Below are 25,473 nucleotides of genomic sequence, written 5' to 3'. Positions count from 1 at the left end.
CAAGTTCCAAGCATGCTTAACGGAACTTTAAAGTTCACTTTTACGCTCCCACCATACAAAAAATTACTTAAAATGAGAGCTGATTAAGCCAAAATAGCCCTTCTTATACGAACTTCTGGTTGCTTGGATATTCACTATACGTTACACACTACGCATTTCTTTCGACCGCGGTCACTGGTCTGGCTCTACTTTTTGTGCCAAACTGGTGCGAAACACCGCACAAAAAGGAGATCGGATAAAAAATATCATTAAAATATCACATATTTTATTGTTACAACACCATTTAAAACATAATTTTTACCATTGAATATAATGGAGTTTTGACAATAAAATCACATGAGAAATGATGGTTTTCCACGATAAAATGAATGGTAAATGGGACTTTTACAATTAAAAAGGGGGGTTGTTATGTATCTTTACAATAAAAAAATCGAAAATTTTCCATACAAAATTCGGAGCAAAACAATTGATTTTACGGTTCTTCAATGGGATGATTTCGATCGAGAAAATAATAGAAAACATTGTGTTTCAAATGTTTTCAATTACTATTTCTATTGTTTTACAATAGAAAAACAACAGGATTTAGAATACATTATACTCCAATATTACAATAGAATACAATACAATTAATTGTTTTACATATTATTTTATTTTCCTTCGGTTGTTTAGCATATCTTTAGACGAATTCAGCGCACTACTTCCAAAGTTAAGTGGGTTGCCTGTATCTGGAGAAAAATCTAACATCGGTTTAAAAAGCGTACTAACTTTGTTCCGAATAGACAATACATATAGATATAAACCTGTGAAAAATGTAAATTATAAAAGAATGTCAGTTTTATTAGAAAAAATACGTCGAGAAGAAAAGAAAAAAATACCTGCATCAGTTCTTATTATATCCCGTTGGTGAGATTGGCCAATGGTAGCCACTGAACGATCTTCAATCAGTGACCAGCAAGCAGCAGTATTTTATTTATCATAAGCTTCATTTCTGTAAAGGAACAAGGATACATGTTACCAGGCATGTCATCAGGTATTATGATGATAAAATTTTCATTTATTTTTTGTTCGGGATGAACCACTGCGTTCATTATGTACATTGAACTTTTGTAGTATCCAGTTTTCCGCGAGCAGTAATGGCCGCCAGTTTTCCTGCGGGTCAGTCTCTGATTTGACGTTTCTGGAGGTCAACTGCACCCACCGCTCCGAGCATTTTGACCAATGTGGCATATAAGAAGGTGCTGATTAAGTGAATTCAAGCCTTCTTATATACCACATTGATCAAAATGTTCGAACGGTGGGTGCAGTTGACCTCCAGAAATGTCAAATCAGAGACTGACCCGCAGACAAGCTGGCGGCCATTACCGCTCGCGGAAAACTGGATAAGATTACGATTACCGGTGGTGAGTATAAACCGTTTGTCAGCGCAGTATCATTACTTGACACTTTACCGGTCGCTACTAAACGCGCTGCTAAAACAGTAGCGCAGCTAACAGGTGACCAAATTGACCAAATAACAGCGCTACTATTTGATGAACTAAATATCAAACGTCGAACGTCACCGATACGGAATGCAGCCACCGAAATGATAACCGAAAATACCGAAAAGAGTGACCGAAAGAGTGACTAATCTAAAATGACAGTACAGTGAGAGTGATCAAAATACTCGCGCCCATTAATGATGCTCTAACGCGCTTCAACACTTTAGATACTCACCACGGTACAGAAGCCATAGTGATCTACCGCTTTCCCAGCAGCCGAAACTGCAATTAAAAAAACACTTTCTGCACCATACAGTTTCATTATTTTCATCTCTTCACTAATTATAAACAAAACTGTACACGCTCAAATGAATCCAGCCATTCTCCGAATAAAATATAATAAAATATAATAATCCGAATAAGCAAAAGTTTTTGTTCCCTTTCATTTTTTTGAAATCAAATTTTTATTGTAAAACATTTCTAGACCTGCAACAAGACCTGCAATATGAAAATATACTTGAGAATCGGTATAACATTTTTATTTATTTAACAAGCAAAGCTATTGTAATTTTATTGTTTTCAATTGTTATTTCATCAATCCAGTTTTCCGCGAGCGGTAATGGCCGCCAGCTTGCCTGCGGGTTAGTCTCTGATTTGACGTTTCTGGAGGTCAACTGCACCCACCATTCGAGCATTTTGATCAATGTGTTATATAAGAAGGCTTGAATTCACCGAATCAGCACCTTCTTTTATGCAACATTGGTCAAAATGCTCGGAGCGGTGGGTGCAGTTGACCTCCAGAAATGTCAAATCAGAGACTAACCCGCAGCAAGCTGGCGGCCATAACCGCTCGCGGAAAACTGGATATAATAAATCCATGAAATATTCCAAAATTATATTAATTCAATAACATTAGACGGATTTCCAGATCATCCAAACCGAAAAAAATTGTTTAGTTTTGGATGAGCAATACTAAACATAAGCGAACAATAAAAATATAATAGAATATATCGGAAACATTTAAATATATTGTTATTTTAATGTACGTACAATAAAGATCTTTTACAACCGTGAACATTTTACAATAAGCATACAATAGTTTGTATTGTTTGCCACACAATCTATTGTATTTCAATGGGTTATGTCATACAAGTTGCTGTAAATTTTTATCCGGGGAGCCCAACAGACAACCGCGTTGAAACTCACGTTGCGGACGGGAATATGAGGTGCTGCCGAAATGGTCCAATATCCTAGTTTAACGTTGATAATCAGAAGATCCAACACAACTGGTAAATTGGTGGAGAGTTTCCGAGTCGATTGATATATAAATCTCAAAAATCCATCGAAAGATGAATGTGCTAGTAACGTTCAAAATCTTACATGATTTCGTGACGGTCCTCAATTTTGAAATTTTCATTTTACACCCTGTATCCGAGTTGTACGAGTCCGAGTCCGAGACGTACACACCACCACCCAGTCAAGCAGTTTGACGAACATTGACTCCACCCCAAGAAAACGCTTCGGTTGCTGCTTTGTTGGAACGTATGAAGTTGTTCGAACCTGAGATCTCAGGTTCGACCAACTATTTGACAGTTGGCGACTGGGTTGGAAAAATTAAAACGGTTTGATTTTGGTGAGTTGTCGGGGTGGAGTCAAGGTTCGCCGAACATGTTTGAGCATTTGTAGTGAAGTTGCACAAACCCCCATATATTTTTTGATGGTTGGTGCTCAAGTTGGCGCTTCGGTCGTTCGTGTGTGATATTGTTGGTCGAACAAATTGATTGTTCGTGCCGCTGTTGGTAAAACTTGATGGATGTTTGAATAAACGAGAGGTGGAGTCAATGTTGGTCAAACTGCTTGACCGTGTGTACGTTCCATAAGCTGCTGTTCAATCAGCTTCTAGCCAGCAACGTCTACTTGTCGTTGGGCGACGATGACGCCAGCGATCTACTGGCGAAAAAACGGAAGCATCAGTCGCAGCTGCCATGAACGCAACCAGTAATGATTGTTAGATCCGAGGGATATTCTTTCAGTTTAGTAAAAGAACCACGAACACTTTCACTATCTAATTATATTTACTCCGATTGTCACATACAATATTTCACCGACTCGCTACTGACGAACGCGGATCACGTCCGACACGTTTGCTAGTCACACACGTTCTGTCTGGCTGATTGTGGTGATGGTTCTCTTCCGATCGGCTGGGTTGCCAGTTGACTGGGATATCTATATATATACATACAGTAGACTGGCGGCTACTAGTTAATGCAGATGATTCGATCCTACAATCCTCCCTCTTTTAGATTATTAGTATGGAATAAAGTCCTTGAATCGTTTCGGTTCACCTCGTTCTCTAGACGTTTTTCTTACTTGTAAATCTTCAGTAGCCGTTTCTCTTCTTGATGACTCACCCATTGTATCTGATTCCTTCTGTGTTTCCTTATTCATATCAACACTCGAATTCGCAACTTCTGCTGATTCTAGTCTTTTTAGGTGTACCACATTTCTTCTGTATTGCTTTCCAGTTTCAAAAGATCGAATAACCGTATCAGCTCCCGTTTTCTTAATAACCTGAAATTCTTCTGGCGAGAAGGGGGTATCAAGTTTGTTATCTTTCCTCATTCGCTTAGCGATCACTCGATCGCCTTCCCTAATGTCACTCTCTTTAGCTTTCCTTTTTGCATCTGCGTAAATCCTTCCCTTCTCCTTCATAATGGTGTCACGGTCTCTAATTTCTTCATCTTCCATACGACATGGAGGAACTTGAGGCAGCTTAGTTCTTATTTTCCTGCCAAGCATGAGCTCAGCTGGGGACTTCCCAGTTGTAGTGTGAGCCGTAGAATGATAAGTCAAAAGATATTGACGCATCTCTACTCTCCAATCTTTCCCCAACTGTTGCGCAATCCTCAATCTTTTGAGAAGAGATCTGTTTTGGCGTTCCACCTCACCATTCATCGCGGGCCAAAACGGTATAGTATTGACCAACCTAATCCCGTGTGCTTCGCAAATTTCTCGAAATTCTTCGCAATTCTCATTTAGTTGCGGTCCGTTGTCAACTCTCAAGGTCATTGGCAGGCCATATCTACTAAAAATGATTGCAAGTTCACTTATAGTGTCATTAGCAGTAATTGAGTGCATTTCGCTGACTTCCATAAATCGACTGTAGTAGTCTATTACGACCAGTAAATATTGTCCTTCTGGCAAGGGTCCAAGAAAATCAGCGGCAACGTCAAGCCAAGGCTGCACAGGAAGCTCTTTTCTAATTACTGGTTCTGGTGGGTTTGGAGCAGCAACCAAAGCACAGCCTTTACATTGTCTAACGAACATTTCTACCTGTTGATCCATCTGAGGCCACCATACATTGGTTCTTAAGTGACTCTTCATCATTCGCATACCAGGGTGCCCTCGTGTGCCAATCTTAAAACATGTTCTCGCAGAATTTTCGGAATTATTACCCTGTCCACTCGAACAAGTACATCACCGATTATACACAGCTCCTTGGAAATCACTTTGTATGATAAGGCAAACTATCTTGATCATCATTTTGTATCATTTGAATCACCTCCATGATTTCTCGATCCTTTCTACTTTCTTCTTCGATTCTTTCCCATTTGAGTGCAAAAGACGCCGCTGCAGTTTCAGCTACTTCCCGGATACATAATTCCTCATCCGCATCGAAAGGGATGGGCTTTAAAGATCCTAACCGAGACAGTGCATCTGCTACGTTTTGATAACCTGGTATGTGCACAATATGATAATCAAAAGCCCAAAAGTACCCACCTCTCAATACGCGCGCAAGGTTTTGATCGTGGAGTAACCAAAAATTCCAAGGCTTTGCAATCCGTGATTAGATCAAACTCTCTGCCATACAAATACATCCGGAAACGCTCTACACTCCATACCAGAGCTAAGGCCTCCTTTTCTGTCTGGCAATATCTTCGTTCCGTGTCTGTCAGTGATTTCGATGCATTGCAAATAATTCGTGATTCTCCTAACGAATTTGTTTGGGTCAAGACAGCGCCCAATCCCGACGGACTTGCATCTGCCATCACAGCTGTGTGGTCTTTAGGATTGAAGAAACCTAGCTTCGTAGCTGCGGCTAGTGCATTTTTGATCGTTTCAAATGATTCATTTTGTGTTTGCCCCCATTCAAATGATACATTCTTCTGTATTAGCTTCCTTAGCGGTTCTGCCATGGTAGCCAGATTTGGGATATACTTGTTCATGTAGTTTGCTAAGCCCAGAAAGCTTCTAACTTCAGCTTCTGTAGTTGGCTTCCGAAATGATAACACCGAATCAATTTTAGCTTGAGAAGGACTTATGCCGTTTTGTGAAATGTGATGGCCCAAAAAATCCAATTCTGTGACACTAAATTTACATTTCTCCCAGTTCAATTCTACCTGTCGCTCTTTCAGTCTATTCAGTACCTATTTGAAACAAAATTAAACAATGATATTTTGTTCATTTATTTATTTATTTTCATTCTTATTTAAATTCAAAATGTAAACGTTAAATTCAATCAATTTACTCTACCTTCTTCAGATTAATATCATGACATTCCTGCGTCTCCCCTTCGATTATCACGTCGTCTAAGTACCAGTAGCAACCATCACATCCTGACAACATTTCTTCCATCACGCGTTGGAAAATTTCAGGTGCCGTGACCAATCCAAACGGCAGTCGCTTGAAGCGAAAGAGACCCCGGCTTGTAATGAACGTGGTAACGTCCTCGACTCCTCAGCTAGTTCCACCTGGTGAAATGCTTCCCGTATATCCAACTTGCTCCAAACTTTACCTTTACCAATCCGTGCCAAGTATTCTTCTACCGCAGGCATGGGAAAACGTTCACGCATCACGGCCTCGTTTACTCTTCTTAAATCCAAGCAGACACGGGGTTCGCCGGACGCCTTCCAACGATAACCAATGGCGATACCCAAGTTGCTGGACCTTTTTCATTTCTATGATATCGCGTGCCAGGAGCTGATCTAGCTTCTTGCTAACCGCCTCCTCCATGGGAATGGGAACACGACGCAAAGGCTGAAAGATTGGCTTGTACTGCGGATTGATACGAATATGGGCCTGTACTTCAGTAATTTTGGTAAATGGTTTAACCGGAGAATCAACAACGTTTACATCCAGACCAATTTTCAGAACTCCAAGCCGTTTTGCAGTTGAATCTCCCAGCAGGTCCTTCTGTCCGCCCTTAACCACATAAAACTCATCGGTCACTGTTTTTGATCCTATGGTTATTTCCGCGACAAATGATCCTATCACCGACAATGGTTTGTTGCTCCCGTATCCTTTCAATACTTTAGAACATCCCTTTACAGACTTGATGATGTAGGCTTTCTTTTGTTTCATTGTTTCCCAGGTATCCAGCGTAATCAGATTTACGTCTGCACCGGAATCAACCAATAGATCGATAGAAACACCACCGACAATTCCAGGCAATAGATTGGTTTCATTCCCTCCATAGAAAGCATAATAAACTTTCTCCTCTTCAACAGGAGTACTCTCAGGCTTTTCGACCACCGAATTGGTGTTGCCGTCTTTGTTTTCCACGTTGAACACCTTTTTGGGCTTTGATGTAAACCTTTCGGCTTTCCGTTTTCGACACGTGGCTTCATAGTGACCCAATCCCTTGCACCGGCGACAGGTACGCCCTCTGGCAGGACAATTAGGCGACTTTGACACATGACCGGATTTACCACACGCAAAGCAAGTTATGTTCATCCAACTTTCCTGTTTGCCTGGAAAATTTTGTGCTGAATTGATTTCGGTTGTTCGGTGTTTTCCTCGGAAAGACATCCGTGTTCCTTGAACTTCGTACACTCTTGTTTCACGCATACTTGATTCCTTCAAGTCCCTCAATTGTTGTTCCGTTCCTTCAATGCACGCGGCGATTTCCTCAATCTCAGTGAGATTCCGATCTTTTTTCAAGATACTTCTACGCAGTTCTTCCGAGCGACAATTCTCAACAATTATATCAACAAGATAAATTTCTCGTAAAATATCTGCTACTTCTGCATGATATTTATCAAATCCGCAATTAGCCGCTTGTTGCCGAAGGCGTATCAAATAGTGAGAAAACTTTTCGCCGGTTTCCTGTTTCAATTGACGAAGTTTTCGTCTTTCAATTACATCTTGTTTTCCCGGTTGAAAGTAACCATCCAAAATGTCAATAGCCATATCATAGAATTTCGGTTCCAGAGCTACAACAGGAAATTTGTCGTGATCTGGAAGACTGCGAAACACTCTTTGGAGCTCTACTCCACCCAAATGAAGTAGTTTAGCTTTCATTATACGTTGATCTGTGATGGAGTAGGCATCAAAATAGCACTCCAGCGAGCCCTTCCATGATTCCCACTCTCGAGATAGCTTATGTTTTTCCATAGATTCACATCTGAAGGTCGGAATTGGTCTAGCTTCCTCCATCTGTAAAGTTATTAATTTATTTTTATTTATTTTTCCCACATTACCCATTTGCTATAACAGTGCATTTCAATAATGGCTAACGGAAACACAAAACTATGTACTTTGTGTGCGTGCATTTATTCCAATTTGAACTAATATGTCGTAGTTTTGCAACGGTATATAAATCATAGTATATAAAACATTCAAAATTTAATTGAATAAAACTTCGGCGAAATCAATCCTTCAAAAAAAAACAGCATGTACTATTTATTCACTTACCTTTGATGAATAAGTTGACTCAATATTACTTTCAACAATTGTTACGAATATATGTAATTTGTCCAAGCCAAGAAAACACATTACAAAGTTACCCATTATCACTTTCAACAAACGAGAATCATTTTAGAAACAATTCATGCTCACCTCTTTTGATCGCTACTGGTCAAAAGATGCACGAATTCACCATAAGAAAAGTTCTCATCGTTATTTTATCCTCACCTCCTTTGATCGCTACTGGTCAAAAGATACACTCATTCAACGAAATCAAAACATTTGTTTTATATCCATCTTCACCTCCTTTGATCGCTCCTGGTCAAAAGATACACTAATTCACCGTAATCAATTCATCTCATCTATGTTTCTCCTCACCTCCTTTGGTCGCTACTGGTATCAAAGGATATACGCAAACATTTTTTTTTTTTTTCACCCGGTGCCATTTCTTTCGTATTCCGCTTGCACCTCCTCTAGACGCTACAGGTCTAATGGATACAGTTTCACAACTTCATAGAAACATTGCAATACTTCTTTTTTTTTTTACAGCTAGTAAAAGAAATCCAGTATTCAACCCACACAAAGACATTTAATCCACAATGCATACCGCCAACGTTTACTATGACAGCCAGAGTCATCATTATTTCAAACCACTACAATTTTCTCGTTTCACATTCCTCCCTTTCTTCTACCTTGCTCAACGCTCTCAATCAACAGTCATTTTTTCAGAAAGCTCGCCCTCCTGCTCTGTTCGTTGATACAATTACCACAGAAGCTCATGTACGCTGTGGTCCGTTCGACACTTATCTCCACTCACACATGTATTGATCATGAATTTTCAGACTCCATTTTGTGTCCCAATCTACTGCGGAATGTATCGTTTTTCAATTCGACAAACCATTATAATTTCACCTATGATTCACCATGTAACAGTATTCAACATGCAAGTCGATAGTTTCCACTACAAATAATCCTCAGTATCTGCACTACTTTCCATTAGATTTATTGAAATGCACGTCATATCACTATCGGCCATTTTAACCTCGTGTTCTTTACAGCCAATTCCAATTTTCCAAGAGGAAAATTTTTATCACGCTTACCTTAATTTATTCTCGTCGCCAGGTTGTTAGATCCTGGGGGATATTCTCTCAATTTAGTAAAAGAACCACAAACACTTTCACTATATTAACTAATTATATTTACTCCGATCGTCACATACAATATTTCACCGACTCGCTACTAACGACCGCGGATCACGTCCGACACGTTTGATAGTCACACACGTTCTGTCTCGCTGATTGTGGTGATGGTTCTCTTCCGATTGGCTGGGTTGCCAGTTGACTGGGATATCTATATATATACATACAGTAGACTGGCGGCTACTAGTTAATGCAGATGATTCGATCCTACAATGATGTATAAAGTGTCCGCCGGTTTTCATCAGAGGCGACCCATTAGAACTGCGCCCTAATCTCCGCCAATTGCTTGCAGAATGCCTGAACTGCACATTCCGACTATTTGTTGAAGGGGTAAATGTGATACCCACCAACACGGACCGTCACAAGTTGGTCGTGGAGTTTCTCAAGGTCCACAGATATAAGTTCTACACTCATGAACTCCCCGGCACGAAGCCGCTTAAGGCTTCGCTGCGAGAGCCCCATGAAAAAAATAATTCATCGAGAAATTCGAGAGCAGCGGACTCACACCAGTCGCGGTACAGAAAATCGCTCATCAAAACAAGAAGAAAAAGTATCGCGACCAGCTTTATCTGGTCCATCTGGAGCACGGCTCCACCACCTTTAAAGTCATGTTTGGTGTAATCAAACATACCGTCGTTGACTGGGAACGCTATCGGCCAGTGCTCCGTGATGTGACACAGTGCGTCGACTGTTTCAACTTTGGGCATGGTGCCTGGAATTGCCACATGACCAAGCGCTGCATCAAGTGACCAAGTGCGACAAACGACAAACATCGGGCCACCACAAAGGAATGTCCAAAGCGGTTTGGAAAATCCAGAAGAAGTCTGCCGCCAGGACACTGGCGAAGAAGAGCCGTGTTCCTGCGCTCAACGAGGTAAACTATCCAGTTATTCCGGCTCCCCCTTGAGCGATTCCAATCCTCCCACCGTTACAACCACACAAGCGACTAGCTGCAGCAGCTGCGTTGGTTCAAGCTCCAGCACCACCAGCGAATGGCTACCACTCCCCCTCCTGAATACCATCGGCAGCCGGAGAACGAAACTCCACCACCGGATGAATCTGCTCCGCTCTATACCCCGAAGCAACTGATTCCGATCTTCTTGCAGCTCGCCACTCGGCTGCGCGGTTGCTAAGCCCGTTTTAACCAAGTCTTCACTCTTGGCATGTTCATTATTGAAAATAGCTGCTAGGGTGGACCTGGTCAACTGGAACGCTTGCTCCCTTAAGAACAAAACCATCGAGCTGAAGGATTTCCTGGAGGAGAAGGAAATAGACGTGGCGTTCATCGCCGAAACGCTTCTGAAAGGAGGTAACCGTCAACATCATCCCGGACTTTCGCATCGTGAGACCTGACCGGCCGACCAGGGGAGGTGGTGTGGCCTATACTTTTCGCTTGTGGCGTGTGGCGTGTGGCCTTCACTTTTGCTCGGTCCATGGCTGCACTTCGCCAACCACGCAGTCTGCGGAGGGTCCGCAAATCGTCCTCCACCTGATCGATCCACCTTGCCCGCTGTGCACCTCGCCTTCTTGTTCCCGTCGGATCGTTGTCGAGAACCATTTTCACCGGATTACTATCCGACATTCTGGCTACGTGCCCGGCCCACCGCAGTCTTCCGATTTTCACGGTGTGAACGATGGATGGTTCTCCCAACAGCTGATGCAACTCGTGGTTCATTCGCCTCCTCCATGTACCGTCCGCCATCTGTACCCCACCATAGATGGTACGCAGCACTTTCCTTTCGAAAACTCCCAGTGCGCGTTGGTCCTCCACGAGCATCGTCCAGGTCTCGTGCCCATAGAGAACTACCGGTCTAATAAGCGTTTTGTAGTTCGTTTATTTGGTAGGCTCAGGCGTGTATAACGTTCTTTGTGATCAATCACCATTATTCTTGTTTACGGACGAACGATACTTTCGAACGAATGCGATTCGTTCGAACCGTTTCTCCATTTGATTTTGCTGGCGTAAACGGGAATGCGCTTCAACTTTCGTTCGAAAGCGTTTGTACGTAAACAAGAATATGGGTGATTCATCGCCTTTGATGAAAACCAGCGGATCCGCACTGGTTACGCGTGTGGCAGCTGCGACTGCTGTTTTTTTACGCTTTTTTGCCAGCGGATTGCCATCGTCATCGTCATATTTAGTATTTCCCCATAATTATAAATCCCGCGAATCCAATGTTTTGCCATCAAAATAGTCTTTGGCCTATTGAAACAAGATTTTCGGGTCCAATCAAGGATGAATATGAAAGGCATATTTAAAATCGGTCGATTTGGGGGCTAACCAGAGGCGTCGCGTCCGCATGTGCAACCTGTGCACTGCACATGTTGCAATTTTATCCCCAACATTTAAACTCTAGATAGATTTCTTGTCTTTCTATTCCAAACATGTATTTGAATTATGTGCATTTGAAAGATGTTTCATGCAAATTTGACTATTATGTATTTAATACATAATAATAAAAATAAAATAATGCATGTTTTTCTATAGGCTGCATGTGATGTGAGGCAACCAAATGCTGCGATGGGGACGCGTTATATTTTTCTCTACGATACCGAATCGACCCACCGACACCACATGTTGTATCAACACGGAACTTTCAGCCGAGAACGTTTTGTCATGCATCATACACGCATTATTTTGTATGTGTGGATCATCGGCTCTAACCGCAATCGGCGATGTATAGGTAGTCAAAGCGTTCCTCGCAGGCAATGCACGGTTTGGTGCCTATCGAGAATCGCTTCAAACAGCGCATGCGCGATTCAGTGAAGAGAGCGCGACCGGAACAAAATCGAAAGAGAAGAGTAAAGCGCGAGCATTTCTGCTTCCTCAAAGCGTTCTATGACGAAAGTTCCGCTTTGTATAAGCAACGCGAAGCAAAAGCGCTTTTGATATTGATTAAATGGGCCCGTTTACACATCCCCTAATCCTGACGACAATGTACTGTCCGATAATACTAACGCGACATTAGCTCAATTTAAACAGAAATTGTCATCTGCTAATAAGCGCAATAAAGCCTGTTTACAAATACGCCTATTATATTAGACATTGAAGTATCCGACAATATTAACATATTGTAAACAGACATTTCATTTTCTGATGATATGAAACGGGTCAACATTTTTAAAGAAATTTATTTTTAAAGGTTTTTTTTTTCGAGAAATCCAATATATTTAGTTAGGGAGGGGGTAAGTCAAATGTCAATGGTCCACACACATTTATGAAATTTTTTATGAGCAAGTTTCCATCCTGATTGACGGAAAACTTCTCGACATCTGTCCATATATATTGCTTATTTGTCACATTGGAAACGATTCTGATGATAGTAATTTTAAATTTTACTTAAATCACTTTGAAGCTTAGTTAAGTTTGAGTTAATTCAGAAAATAAGAAGTAACTAAGAACCAGTTAGATACAACAAAATAAGCAAACATATTGAGAAACGCGCAGGAAAATTATTTGTTTATCGTTTCAGGTCCCTTTTATGTGTTTTTCTCGAAATATTCAAATAGTGCACAGGTTGAAGAATTGATCACGCGACGCCTCTGGGGCTAACCGTAGAAATCCGTTCACTGAGACGAACGCTATTACCGTTCAAAACCTATCAAAACAGCGTAACGCGGTCGATTTAGAAACTAACTTTTAAACGACACCAGGTATAGTAGAAAAGGGAGAGACGTAAGTCCTACGTCAAAATGTACACAACAATGAAAAAAGGTTGTCATCAAATAAATTTCACATTGCTTATCTGCTTGTAAAAAGAAAACTTATTATTAATTCTCATCACTTACTATCTAGAACTTATACCAATCGTGGACAAGCAATTTTTTATATTACTTCATTTACTGTTTTGTACCTCGTGTTCCGATTATTGAAAATATCCTAAATATTAGATTTGTTTCCAAAAGGCAAGTCACGTTGCGTCTTTGATAAGATTTTCTTTTGTTAGATAAAAACATTCGGCTACTTGAATCGGTTTAAACTACGTGCCCACAACTACACGGCTATATTTCATCTAAATATATATCTCGTTATTAAAAAAGTGATGGAAATAGTACATTTCTAAGACGTTAAGAATGTTACACTCTTGAACAAATGGATCAATCTTTCTCTTCATTGTAGAAATACACCTTAAAATATAACTTCACTACTCGCTAAAATCTCTTACCGTGTATAAAAAGTCCTAACTATAGCTCATCACGACGTCGCAGTCCCGGTCCGTCCTGGTTCCACCGCACTGCTCTGTCGGAAGTACTCCTCCAGCAGGGCCATCACTTCGTCCCGGTTTTTGGCGAACACCGACGCTTTCACGAATCGATCCTTCATCCGTGCGAACTCGTCCCCGCCGACGCTCGTGTGCATCCGGGCCAGGTTGTCGAACATGGTCTGCAGGATTCTGATGCGCTCGTCTTGTTCCTCTCGAGTGCCACCTTCCGGGGGCATTTTCCGCAGCTTGTCGAAGATGAACTCCGTCATCGCCGTCATCGATAACCGCTGGCAAACCATGGCGGAGGAATTCTCCTGCACGGCATGCTCGAGGAATTCAGCGGAATGGCGTTCGGACAGTTCGTCCAGTACGGTGTGGCGCATTTTGCTGTTCTTCGACATCAGAGTGGACAGTTCCTTGGTGAGGAGTCGAGCGGATTTTTGCTGTTCGAGGGTTTTGCCGGAGGCTAAACATTTCTCCACGATCGTGTCCAGTGAGTACTTTGAGATCACATGTGCGAGGATTTCTTCCTCCGTTTGGAAGCGAATGCTGGTGTCCGTTTTTTCCGGGATGGGTACAGCAGGAATATTCGGTACAGCAGCTATGTGAGGTGAGTGTTTCGTCGGAGCTGGCTCTTCAGAAGCAGGTTTGGGAGAGATCTTCCGTGGAGATGTTCGTTTGGGAAGTTCAACGGGATCGTCGGATGTCGACACAACAGGAGGAGGTTCTGTTACTGCTTCTACCGAAGCTTCAGGTTTGGGTACTTCCTTAGTACTGACTTCCTCGTCACAGGTCGTTACTTGCAAAGAGCTCATGTTGTCGGTTGTATTTAACATAAATTCACCATCCAGCGATTCAGGAGAGGAGGAAATTTCATCGTCTTCTTCTTTGCCCGGTTCAGCGGGATTTGTGGAGGAGCCTCGGGTGAACTTGGCTAGTTCGGACATGCTGTCCGCCTTGCTCTTCCTGCGGAGTAGGAACTTGGCTTTGTCGGTTGGAGACATTCCAGTCATTAGGATACATCGACTGATGGAGGGTGAACGACATTCTTCCTCCTGGCGGATGTACTCCTTTGTGAGTGAAACCGGCGGATCGTGGAAACTAACCCGTTTTCGTTTATTGGCAGGGGACTCGAGGTCGTCTCCGCTGTCATCCTGGTTGTGTTTCCGTTTGAGGATGCTTGCCGCCGGTGAAGCTTTCGGAGATGGGAGGACCTTCGAGAAGACCAAGTATTCATTGCCCTTTTCCTTTTCCGTTTCTTTTTCTTGAACTGGTGGCGGTTGAGCTTTAGGTTGTTCAGGAGTTTGACTTGGCGGTGCTGCGGTTACAGTGGCCAGTTTTCTGAGCATTAGGCTGCGATCATTTGACATGGCTAATTTAGGGGTGGATGAGTGCTGTGGGGATGGAAGAACTGACGGTTTGGGGGACATCTCGTTCTGTTGACTGCGGATCAGGTTGATGAGCTGTGCACCACGCCCACGGAGCTCTATAATCCCGGAAGTTTTAGGACTTCTGGGGGTCGTTTGGGGTGTACGATTTCGTAGATTTGCAACAGCTGCCGGCAGGACTGGTGGTGAATTGCGAGTGCGACGTGTGATGGGCGACGATACTGAAGGACCCTTTTCGCGTTCCATAATTCGGCTAGATGCTCGCTTTTCGCCACTGCCGGAGGCAGGAGACACCTTTGCGGCCACTGGGAGGGACGGTGTGGAAGGATGCGCTTTCTCCTCGGATATAGGAGAGATATTGAGAGTACTGTTAAGCAAATCAGCTTCTCGGGCCTCCTGATCTGCGCCGTCCGGTGAAGAGACTAAACTTCGATTGAGGCTCCTTGTGAGCGGTTCCATGTCTTCATCCAGATTCCGAACCGGTGATAGGTCTGGAGATTTTGTTTGAATCTCCTCTGGATTTTCCGATTTTTTGGGAGACTGTGGAATTGTGTCGATTTCCATTGGCTCCGGAACCGGACTAGTTGATCGTAGCCCCTTCCTAGGGCTTTTCGCCGGAGACTTTGCAGGGGATGCAGAGCGCTTAGCTGGGGATGCAACTGCTTTCGCTGGAGATGCCGCTGCTTTTGCTGGAGATGCCGCTGCTTTCGCAGGAGATGGTACGCCCTTGGCTGCAGAAGCGACAGCTTTTACCGGAGATGCAGCAGGTTTTGCAGGAGAAGCGACCCTGGGTCTCAATTCAATTTGAGACATTGTTTCTGATTCAGCCGGCGCAAGTGTTTCCGTGTCCACAGCAGTGAGCACTGGCTCGGTGTTGGGTTCTGTTGCTATATCGGAGCAGATCGGTTGCTGCTGCACATTTGCTACAGCAGCTCTCGTATTCTTACCGGGTGACTTCAAGGGACTTTCGGGTTTCGCCTTCATTGGTGATTTACGATCGGAAAGCTTGGCCAGTTCTTTTTCAGCTTCAGTATCGAACGGAAGTGTCTCGGTGCCGCTTTTAGGAGATTCTACCTTTTCCTCCTCTTTTGGTTTCCGGGGTGTGAACTTTCGGGAGAGCAAAGACTGAGAGCCCGCTTGAGAAGATTCCACGATTTCATCGATAGAATCATTGACGGTTTTCGGCTTAACGGGAGAAGAAGGTGCTTCTAACGCTGTTGCAGGTTGCTTATCGATTACGTTATCAAAGTTTAATGCTTTCCTGGGAGACGTACGATCGCCGGGACTTTTGGCTTTCTCTTCGGCTTTCTTTTTAGCAGGAGAGAGGAGAGGTTCATCCTTAGCTTTTTCTGTTGTTTTGGTTGCAGTCCTTCGAGTTCGTCTGTTTTCAGAGTCAGTTCTCTTGCTCTTTTCCAACAACTTTTTCGGCTCCAGGCTTTTTCGTTTGTTAGGGACAGCGGCAGGTTCGAGGCTTCCGGCTCGTCTGGTGCGGGGAAGTCTTCCCACTTGAAGATTCTTCCCTTCGACCGTATCGATCTTCAAATGGTCCAACTCTCTTGCAATCCGATTTTTTTTCTCACCAGGCTTCTTAGCTACAACTGATGATGATCCGCCAGACTCCTCTTTTGCGTCGGCGTTTTGAATATTGCCGTTATTGTTCTCCTTGTCCAATTTGTTTTCCGTGACAACTCCGGCTCCTTGTTCTTTTGGAACCGATGCTTCTGGCACTTCTCCATTCGGGATCGCACCAGAATCTGTACTAGCGCACATGACAATCGTGTCATGATCTTGGTTTTGGTCCGAGGGTATCACAACTTTATTCGGCGTCCACGGTTTTATCACATAGTTATCTTGTGACTGGCTCAAATCATTATAGAGTGCTGGAATATCGTCTCGCTTCTTGCTCAGTCGTTCTCGTTGATGCTCGGTCAGTTTATCTGGGGTAAATTTCCACACTTTTTCGATAACTACAAATTCTCCTTCCTTCTTGAGCGATTTTGGCGACTTATTAGGATCTTTGCCTTCACAAATATCAACTAATTTCTTCAGCTCTCCTATTTTCCACTGCTGCTTCATTAACTGATCGATTAACATCTTGCAGTTCCACTTGATCTCTTTTGGTTGTGACTTTAGTTCCACGATGAATCGGCCCATCACAAAACGATCTATCAGTGTCTTCATAATTCGTGTTACTTCTTCCTTCAGCGTTTCATTATCTCCATCCATCAACTCATTTACCACGTTCCGAATCGGCATTATTACTGCAAACAAAGCTTTGTTATTCATCCTTTCTATCAGCTTGCGGAAACATGTCAATCCAGCATCCACTTCGGTCAAACTGTTCTGAAAAACCAACGCCTTTCGAACCAAATCCTTGAATAGTTCTAAAGTCTTCACAGGTGGTTGTCCCAGATCGAAATCTCCTGGCACTGATTCCAGTACTACGCGAAAGAATTTCAAAATTACGCCCAGATTGCAGTTGTACTTGGCCACGGTCATCGCTTTGATAACTTCGCTCAGTCCGCAGGCATATCGGGGGGACTTCTGACCGGTTACCATTCCGTTAAACACATCCTCCCAAACGTCTCGCACGTCTCCCACTTCCAGGAAGCGATCGTATTCAAGTGGAAACAGCAGAAAACCGTAGACAATGGATTGCGACTGCTCGATCTGATCGCGATGACAGTCGATCTGCTCCCCCAGATGAAGTGCCATCGAGCGATAGATTTGGGTTACCATCCGACGATTGGCGGCGGATTTCGAATCACCATTCTGTAGAAGCGCCGGATCCAGTCCGGTGAGATACTGCACAGTCTTCTGGAGCGTATCCCAATAGCCTCCGCGTTTGGAGGAGTATCGTCGCAAGTCGAACACGTGCGTCAGGATGGTGAATGATGTGCTGAAGTAATAAATGTCGTTGTTAATCTGTGGGTACTTCAGAAGATTCTAAATGGTTGGTTGTTACCTTGCAGGGTAGTCCAATGCGGGATTAAACATCAACGACATAAAGCTGCGATAGTTAAGGACCAACTGCTCGGGGCTGTCCTGTCCGATTATGACCGAGAGCAGGTTTGTTTGGGCCACCATCTGTACGATGTCGTAGATCAGCTCCTTAAGGGCTTCGTCCGAAAGCTGGATGCTCTGTAATTAAAATCGGAAGTTCAGATTAAAGGTTCTTCAGAATAATATTTTTCTAAGAACGCAAAAGATAACACTTACCAAATTAATCAATGCATTCAAATTTTCTTTAATCCAACCAAACATCTCGATCCGCGTAATGGTTTGTTCTTGTTCGACCTTCGCTAACAAATTCTTCCACAGACACCGATTGAGCTCCATGTAATCTTTGTCCTTCATCTGGGAAAACAGAACCGTACACTCGGTGCAAGAATTTATAATAAGCTTGGCCTTCAGCGTGAACAGCTTCGGTGAAATTATGATCTTGTCTGCACTCGAGGTGACGGTGAATTTGATTGCACCATTTTTAGCGCTGTTGCTCCCACATGCTTCCTGAATCAAACTCTCAGTGACTTTCCCAGCAGGACCTAACATGTGAACTAACGCAGCCGCTGACAACTGTTTTATTGAATTGTATCTATGAATAAAGAAAATAATGAATCAAATACTAAACAATATATACTTTGGAAGACTTACATCTTCCCTGGGGCTCCGAACTCCTGGTAGCTGTTGTCAAAATAATAACACAACGGCGTCTTAAAAGATGGCCCAAAACAAAAGTAGATGAATGGCTCGAACACGTTATCCGCAAATGAATCCAACTGAGGCTGCAGCTTATTAATAAGAAACCACCAAATCTCGAACTTCTTTTTGGCGATCGTCTCAGTCTTGGACTTAGAGCTCTTCAAAGGTATACAAATCAACTTTATCCGCTTCGGGATGTTAATCTGATTGTACTTGGCGAAAATCTCCACCAGCAGTTGCCAGCAATCAAACGACTGTTCGCGAACCAACAGTTCCGCCGAGCGAAAACCGCTCTCAACAATGGCCAGGAACACGTTAATAATTACCGCACCTTGGCAGATTTCCTTGTCCAGTATTCGCACCAGCACCGACCACTTTCGGTGCCATTCCGGGTCATTCCGGCCACGCGCCTGTTCCAAAAGATTAGAATACACATTGCTTATTTGTGTCTTCAACGCTGGCCACGCTGGCGAATCCAAATACAATGTATGTTCCAGGTGGGGCAAAATCGCTTCTGATGCCCTCAAGGCCAGCTCCCTTGTCACCGGGTTTTCCCAGTCGAAAAGCAGCCGCAGCACATCATTGAACCAAAAGTTCATCTGATCATCGTCCAGCTTTTGCTTTGCACCCACATAGTCTCGTCTGGTCTGGCATGTTTTCACCAGGGATTCCAAAATTTTCTCAATCTGCGATCGACCGCCGGACTGCAGTGCCTTCCGCAGTTTCTCGTACTGGTCGTGGCCAGGAAGTTTGATTCCACTACTCGTCGTCATGACGGGGAACCGACGAGCCCGAAGAACTACGCCCGCGTTCTGTGAAAGAGAAGCACCAGTATCGGAAATTAGGTCACTGAACTATATTAGTGGTGGTGGCAATGTTCGATCGCCATGAAGAGTGCACTATTTACGCCTTATATAACGGGATTTAAAGGGCTAAACTATTATCGCATGCGGTGTGGGTGGAGGGTGTTTACAAAACCAGATGGTGGAAATTTCGCGCGTACGAAAATTAAACACTGCTTGCTACGATAACCAAAACAGAAAACACAAACCCCTCTCGACGTCGCCGTGGTCCCCGTGACGGGCATCTTTTTCTTCTTCGCTACTTTTGTTCAATCTGTCGCCGTCGTGGTCTTCGTCGCTTCTGGATGGCTTTGTGCGGTTGCAGTTCTACCACAAACATCACCAACGCGCATGTACGCCTTGCGTCGCTTTTTTCGCGACGCGACTGACAGCACAAGGGGTCCCACAATTGCATTGTGCAAGATTTTTTATTTGTTTTGCACCCACCCGAGACAGCAACCAAAGCACCGATTGGAAAATCCGGAAAAGTAGAGGGCTTAGTGTTGCCAGCAAAAACGCAACTTACCATAACGAAGATATTGAAACTGTGTCATATTAATTATTCTACCTTCCACGAATATATTCCCTTCTCATGTCCCATATGTTGATTAAACGGAATCTATTTATTAGTTCAACTCAATTGATTCAATTTTCATTGAGCATAATTTTATTGATTATTTTTTAAGTGTTCTGGTATGACATTGGCGATTATAATAATACCACACTCTTGTAGTACATGGACCGTGGTGCATATTGTACCATGGATTTTCACTTTGTGTCAGTATGGTACAAGAAGACACACCTGTGGTGCAATTTGTACCATGGTACAAATACCACCAGTGGGTCATAAGTATTAGGTTTCGGTATACATACTCACAATGGAACTATGTATATGATTATGGTTTACGGATACTCTTTTTTCAACAAACATTCAACTGCAGCTACTTTTGTCAGAATTTCTACAGGTACCTACATATGTTTGTATATGCCTTACACATGATAAAAAAAAATCGATAGAAATATTATACATGAAATGCGTAGTACTCAGAACTAAAAAGTGGTATTTCGGTAGTGCATATTTCGAAAACTTGCATTTATCATGATAATGAATGTTTTTTATAAATCAAGCTCTTTCTAGAAGAATGTTGCATGAGGGAATTCTCTTCGCTGACTAATTGCCCTATTCTTTAATTGGTAAATGGTGCTTTATTAAAAGCGATAGTCTGCTAGTTCAAGACTTTTGATCAGGTCAAAGAAAGTTTAATAAAAGTGTCAGTACCTCAGAATGTAAATTTATCATTGTTTTCTATCGCTCTGAGGTTGAAAAACGAAATTTCAATCACCCTCTGCTTGACACTTCGGAAAAGGGTGAATTTGTCGAATATAACTCCTTCTTGCAATATTCGTCCTTTTAATAGATAGCGCTCAAATTTTAAAAATCTTCGAAAAAACAATAACCAACTATCTATTTTACTAATTTGTGCTATATTGCTTTTTGCGTGTTATGAAATGTATTGAAAAGCCGATTTAGAAAAATAATTAAAAAATTCACTATACGAAATAAGTCTCAATATTTATATAATTTTACATTTTTGATAGCCACTTTCTTAATAACTTAGTACAAAGGTAAGTATTGATGAAAAACCGTGAGAATCACTCATATAAAATATCATTTTATTATCCATTATTCTCTTTGCCCTTATATAAAGTTGTTAATTAACAGGCTATCGTAATAATAAACATAATACTTAATCGTGCTTAATCATACAACATTAACTGCACAACACTACTTCCAAAAGAATAAAAATAGCATTAAAAATACTTACCTAAAATGCTTAGTAGTAGTGTGTCCTCGCCTTAATAATCCAATAAGACTTCTAATCAGGTTGAAGTTCGTGGACTGAAGGAACGCGCGCTTTTCGATGCTTCGCAAAACAAGAATCCTTTTAAGGTAAAGGATGCACTTATTAATGCATTTTGAACATAAATCAGTTTTTTTTTCACTAAAACTTTTCAACTTATTCAACTGAACGTATGAGTCTATTCGTCCAATAATAATTCTAGTTAGGATTTTCTCTATTGCGCACTTTCAAGGAAAAAAAGTCCCAAATTCAGGTTCGAAATGTAGGTACCTTTTTGCACAGCTCTTGTACACGATATAAGTGGCATTTACATCAAACTTCACTTGCCCGACATTCGCGATAACAATTTCTAAAGAATAATTCAAATTTAACAAGGAAATTGCAACAATTATAGAGAGCTAAGCTAAAAAGGTTTAAAGTGCCACTGACTCCGGCGAAAAACACATGAAAACAAACTCGCGAGCCGACTCGAGAGGGAATTTCTGGCGCGAAGTGCTGTCCACCGGGCTGTCAAATCTGCAATAATGCGTGAGAGAACTGCAAGAATGCTCGAGGTAGCGTTTGTGCCCAAACCAAGTGTTTAAAAGGAGGATTTTGGTGTACACACATCAGAAAACGGATCTACACTGATGAAAATCCACACATTTTTATTGGCAAAAATCTAAAGAAATTTACAAATAAATTTTATGTGTGCGTTAATAACCACCCGCTATAGAAGAATCCACATAAAGGTTATTAGTTAATAAGGGATATGTGTGTTTCCACATATATGCTATGCGAATTCACATAGCCGTTATGTAGGAATGGTATAGGGCACTGCACGGAAACATCCCTTTCTTTTTCGTTCCTCATAAATTTTGACGTTTACTGGCCTTGTTGTTTTCTAATTTATTTGCAGCGAGAAAGAGACAAAGCAGGGCACTATAGGGCACTGCACGGAAAGATCTCTTTCTCTTTCGTTCTTCATAAATTTTGACGTTTACTGGCCTTGTTGTTTTCTAATTTCTTTGCAGCGAGAAAGAGACAAAGCAGTCCGTGCAGTGCCCTATAGTCAAAATTTATGTGTGACACTCAGGAGCAAATAGGATTGGACTTTTGTCAGTGTACTATTTACACTGAACCCAATCATCATTCTCGTAATGAAAGATTTGTCACTCATAGGCTACGTTTAGACAAGGCAAGTGAGTTGAGCAAGTCGCTTGAATCGAACGGCTGAGCGTGTAAACATAATGTGACCAGCAAGCGTCCTGCGAAACGCGGGACGCTTATCTGGATTGCGCCACTGGCTTGAAAATGAATCCTCCAAAAGTGCATTTCGCAAAGATTTTGGCCCAAAAAAAATGGAAAAATATTTCTAGGGCTGTATTGTATTTTTCACGAATGATTAGATTCGCTCGACGAAATTCAAGAGTTGTCAATTTTGTATTTCAAGGCATTTTGACTTTGATTTTTTGATTTCAAGGACTGAATGTAAACATCGAAGCACCAGCTGGTTTTGATGTGTAAACCGTGTAAACATGATCAGCTGTAGAGCTGAGAACAATGAAAAAATATGTAAACATGAGGGGGCTTGCAGCAGCTGTCACGATCTTGTGAAATGTAGCCAGCAGCGAAATCGGAAGAAATCGCAATATTAATTGTAATAAATTTGTAAAACGAAGTTGAAAAATGTAGCGTCCCGCGTTGAACATGTTCTTTTGGCAAGTCAATTGAATCCAACTGAGTTGTTCAATTCACTTGCCCTGTCAAAACGAAACAATAGGCTCGTTCATAGGCTATACGCAGAAAGCATTATCTTGTTTCAAATGACGAAAATCACCGTACGCTTCGCTTTCCTACAACCGAAAAAGAACCCTTTCTTGTTGTTTGTTGCCTCCCCTCCCTCTTGAAAACGGTTCGAATATAACAGACATTATAAACTGCACCGATCAACGACGGATCAGATGATTAGCTTGCGGATGATCCTTGATGATCCTTGATAAATGTCGGGAGTTCAACTTGCAGACTCACCATCCGTTCATTGATTTCAAAACAGCGTACGATCCAGTGAAAAGAAATGAGCTGTGGCAGATAATGTCCGAACATGGTTTTCCGACGAAACTGATTGGACTGATACGCGCAACCCTGGATGGCTCGAAATCAAGTATTCGGATTGCAGACGAAGTGTCAACCTCGTTTGTGACCTTAGACGGATTGAAGCAGAGTGATGCACTTTTGAATTTATTGTTCAACATTGCACTCGAGGGCACTATTAGGAGATCTGGCGTGCAGGGGAACGACACTATCATCACACGGTCGCATATGCTCCTGGGCTTTGCGGATGATATATAGACCTCATTGGAAACGATCGCAGAGCAGGCATTTGTCCCACTGAAGAGGGAGACGGCGAGGTTAGGCTTAACCATTAACTCTACCAAGACAAAGTACGTGATGGCAGGTAGAGATAAAGGAGGACCTAGTAGTGTTGTTGCTGAGGTAGTGCTTGATTGGGATTTGTTTGAATTTGTTTAAGAACCTTAGAACGCTTGTAACATGTGTCAATGACGTTTCCCGCGCGGTTAAACTCATCTACCCAATATGAAGTTCAAACAACTCTAAATTAAGTCAATTTACATAATTTGGACCGTTGGTAAGAGAAGCCAATTTTGGATGGCACAACTCGGATTTGAGTAGTTTCCGTTTGATCCCGTGTAAAAAAGTACATAGTTGTTTCCACCTAATGTTAAGTTTAAATAGGTTTAAACAACCTAAATTTGAGTTCAACCCCTTTAACCTAGCGTTGGCTATCGTTGGGTGGTTTTCTTTCTCTGTTTTTGATATCAAAGGATGGAATGAAAGAGATGCCAGATCAGAAACAACTCAAAATTTGGGTTTTTGATCTACCCATGCGTGAAGTTAAAAGACGTATTGCTGTATTTACGTATTTACGGATTACGTAACCAGCTTAGATCCCGCAACATGCAGACGGAAACTACTAGTGGCTCTTTATGGACATGAAGCATGGACGTTAAAAGATGCGGACCGGAGAGCTTTCTGGGTTTTCGAGCGAAAAGTGCTGCGTACAATACTCAGAGGGAAACTAGAAAATTATGTACCTACGGTGCAGACGCATGAATCATAAGCTTTATCAAGTATACAAAGAAAATATTGTGAATCGTATAAAATACGGCAGACTTCAGTGGGCTGGTCACTTAGTGCGAATGTTGGAAGAAAGAATAGCGAAAACAATATTCAATAGAGAACCAGATAGGGGCCGACGACTTCGTGGAAAATCAAGAACACGCTGGCTGCACGCGGTGGAATCGGACCTGGAGACCCTAAACGTTCGTGGAAACGCGGAGGAACATCGCCCAAGACTGACGATTATGGAGCTCTATAATAAGGGTATCTTTCACTTGCACGCGCACGGAAAGGATAGGATTTGTTTTCATACGGAAACGCTTCGGAAGCGTGCGGAAGGTGTACCTCGACGCTGTAGCCAACCAGAGTCCATTATATAGAGTTGCGCAAAGAGGATCTTTTTACTCTTATTCTGAATGATGCTCTTGTTATTATGTTGAAAACTTTCATTTTTGTTCAACCCTTCAAGTGACTTCACGGGAGTGATCACTTCTAAAGCTTTTTAATTCGATAACCAAAGTCACCTACAGAGTGCAAACACGTGAGTTTCTTGTTGCAACTTTATTGGGGGGGTGTATTGAAGTTTTTTGAAGCTGTTTCTAGAACAAATCTAATACATTTCAATTCATAAGTTTTAATTCGCCAAAATAATCATCAGGCGATAACAATACTTCCGCCTTACCAACAATCATTTGTTTACTTTGCTCGATAGGTAGACGGTTTGACAGTTCAATTGACTTCTCCAAATAAATAAAAGTGTGCGTGACTTCGCTGTATTCCTGTCAATGTATGCTGTCTTCCTCCAAAAGTATTCGTTATATTTTTGCCGCAACGAGATTACCACCCACTTTTATTTTATATATCTTATACAGTGACGTTAGTGTGCGAGAAACAGCGCTTGGAGAACTCAATAGGTAGATTTGGCTTCACTCTTTGCGTAACTCTATATACAATAGACTTTGTAGCCAACCAGGTATCACCAGGTGCACTGCA

General features: G+C 42.2%; 1 protein-coding gene and 1 long non-coding RNA gene across 5 annotated transcripts; both read right to left on the bottom strand.

Annotated features, from left to right (window-relative positions):
* Nucleotides 1-664: 664 nt before the first annotated feature.
* Nucleotides 665-1,737, bottom strand: LOC134222160 (uncharacterized). Of its 2 annotated transcripts, none has more exons than XR_009982404.1 (3): nt 1,714-1,737; nt 876-988; nt 665-800 (listed from the first exon to the last, which is right to left on the bottom strand). It is a non-coding gene; the product is annotated as an uncharacterized LOC134222160 (long non-coding RNA). The 2 variants fall into 2 exon arrangements; XR_009982405.1 differs by lacking the exon at nt 1,714-1,737 and adding an exon at nt 1,396-1,523.
* Nucleotides 1,738-13,103: 11,366 nt separating this feature from the next.
* LOC134225883 (telomere-associated protein RIF1) lies at nt 13,104-21,834 on the bottom strand. 3 transcript variants are annotated; one of them, XM_062706314.1, is made up of 6 exons: nt 21,631-21,834; nt 21,325-21,441; nt 18,609-19,468; nt 18,174-18,549; nt 17,920-18,095; nt 13,104-17,853 (listed from the first exon to the last, which is right to left on the bottom strand). In XM_062706314.1, exons 3-6 carry the CDS (start codon nt 19,427-19,429, stop codon nt 13,557-13,559), a joined length of 5,670 nt encoding a protein of 1,889 aa, XP_062562298.1. In that variant the 5' UTR covers nt 19,430-19,468; nt 21,325-21,441; nt 21,631-21,834; the 3' UTR covers nt 13,104-13,556. The 3 variants fall into 3 exon arrangements, with proteins under 3 accessions (XP_062562298.1, XP_062562299.1, XP_062562297.1); XM_062706315.1 differs by having other exon boundaries at nt 21,325-21,584; nt 21,672-21,830; XM_062706313.1 differs by lacking the exons at nt 21,325-21,441; nt 21,631-21,834 and adding an exon at nt 19,708-19,854.
* Nucleotides 21,835-25,473: the final 3,639 nt, after the last annotated feature.

The sequence above is a fragment of the Armigeres subalbatus genome, chromosome 3 (assembly GCF_024139115.2).
Source record: "Armigeres subalbatus isolate Guangzhou_Male chromosome 3, GZ_Asu_2, whole genome shotgun sequence".
NCBI lineage: Eukaryota > Metazoa > Arthropoda > Insecta > Diptera > Culicidae > Armigeres > Armigeres subalbatus.
Note: the sequence above shows the minus strand (reverse complement) of the source record. Positions and strands in the feature narration are given on the sequence as shown.

Coding starts and splice junctions, on each gene's coding strand:
- LOC134225883 (XM_062706313.1), bottom strand. CDS start 19,743: ATGCCCGTCACGGGGACCACGGCGACGTCGAGAGGG. Junction 19,469..19,707: donor CCACGGCGACGTCGAGAGGG/GTTTGTGTTTTC, acceptor TCTCTTTCACAG/AACGCGGGCGTAGTTCTTCG. Junction 18,096..18,173: donor TGAATGCATTGATTAATTTG/GTAAGTGTTATC, acceptor TTTTAATTACAG/AGCATCCAGCTTTCGGACGA.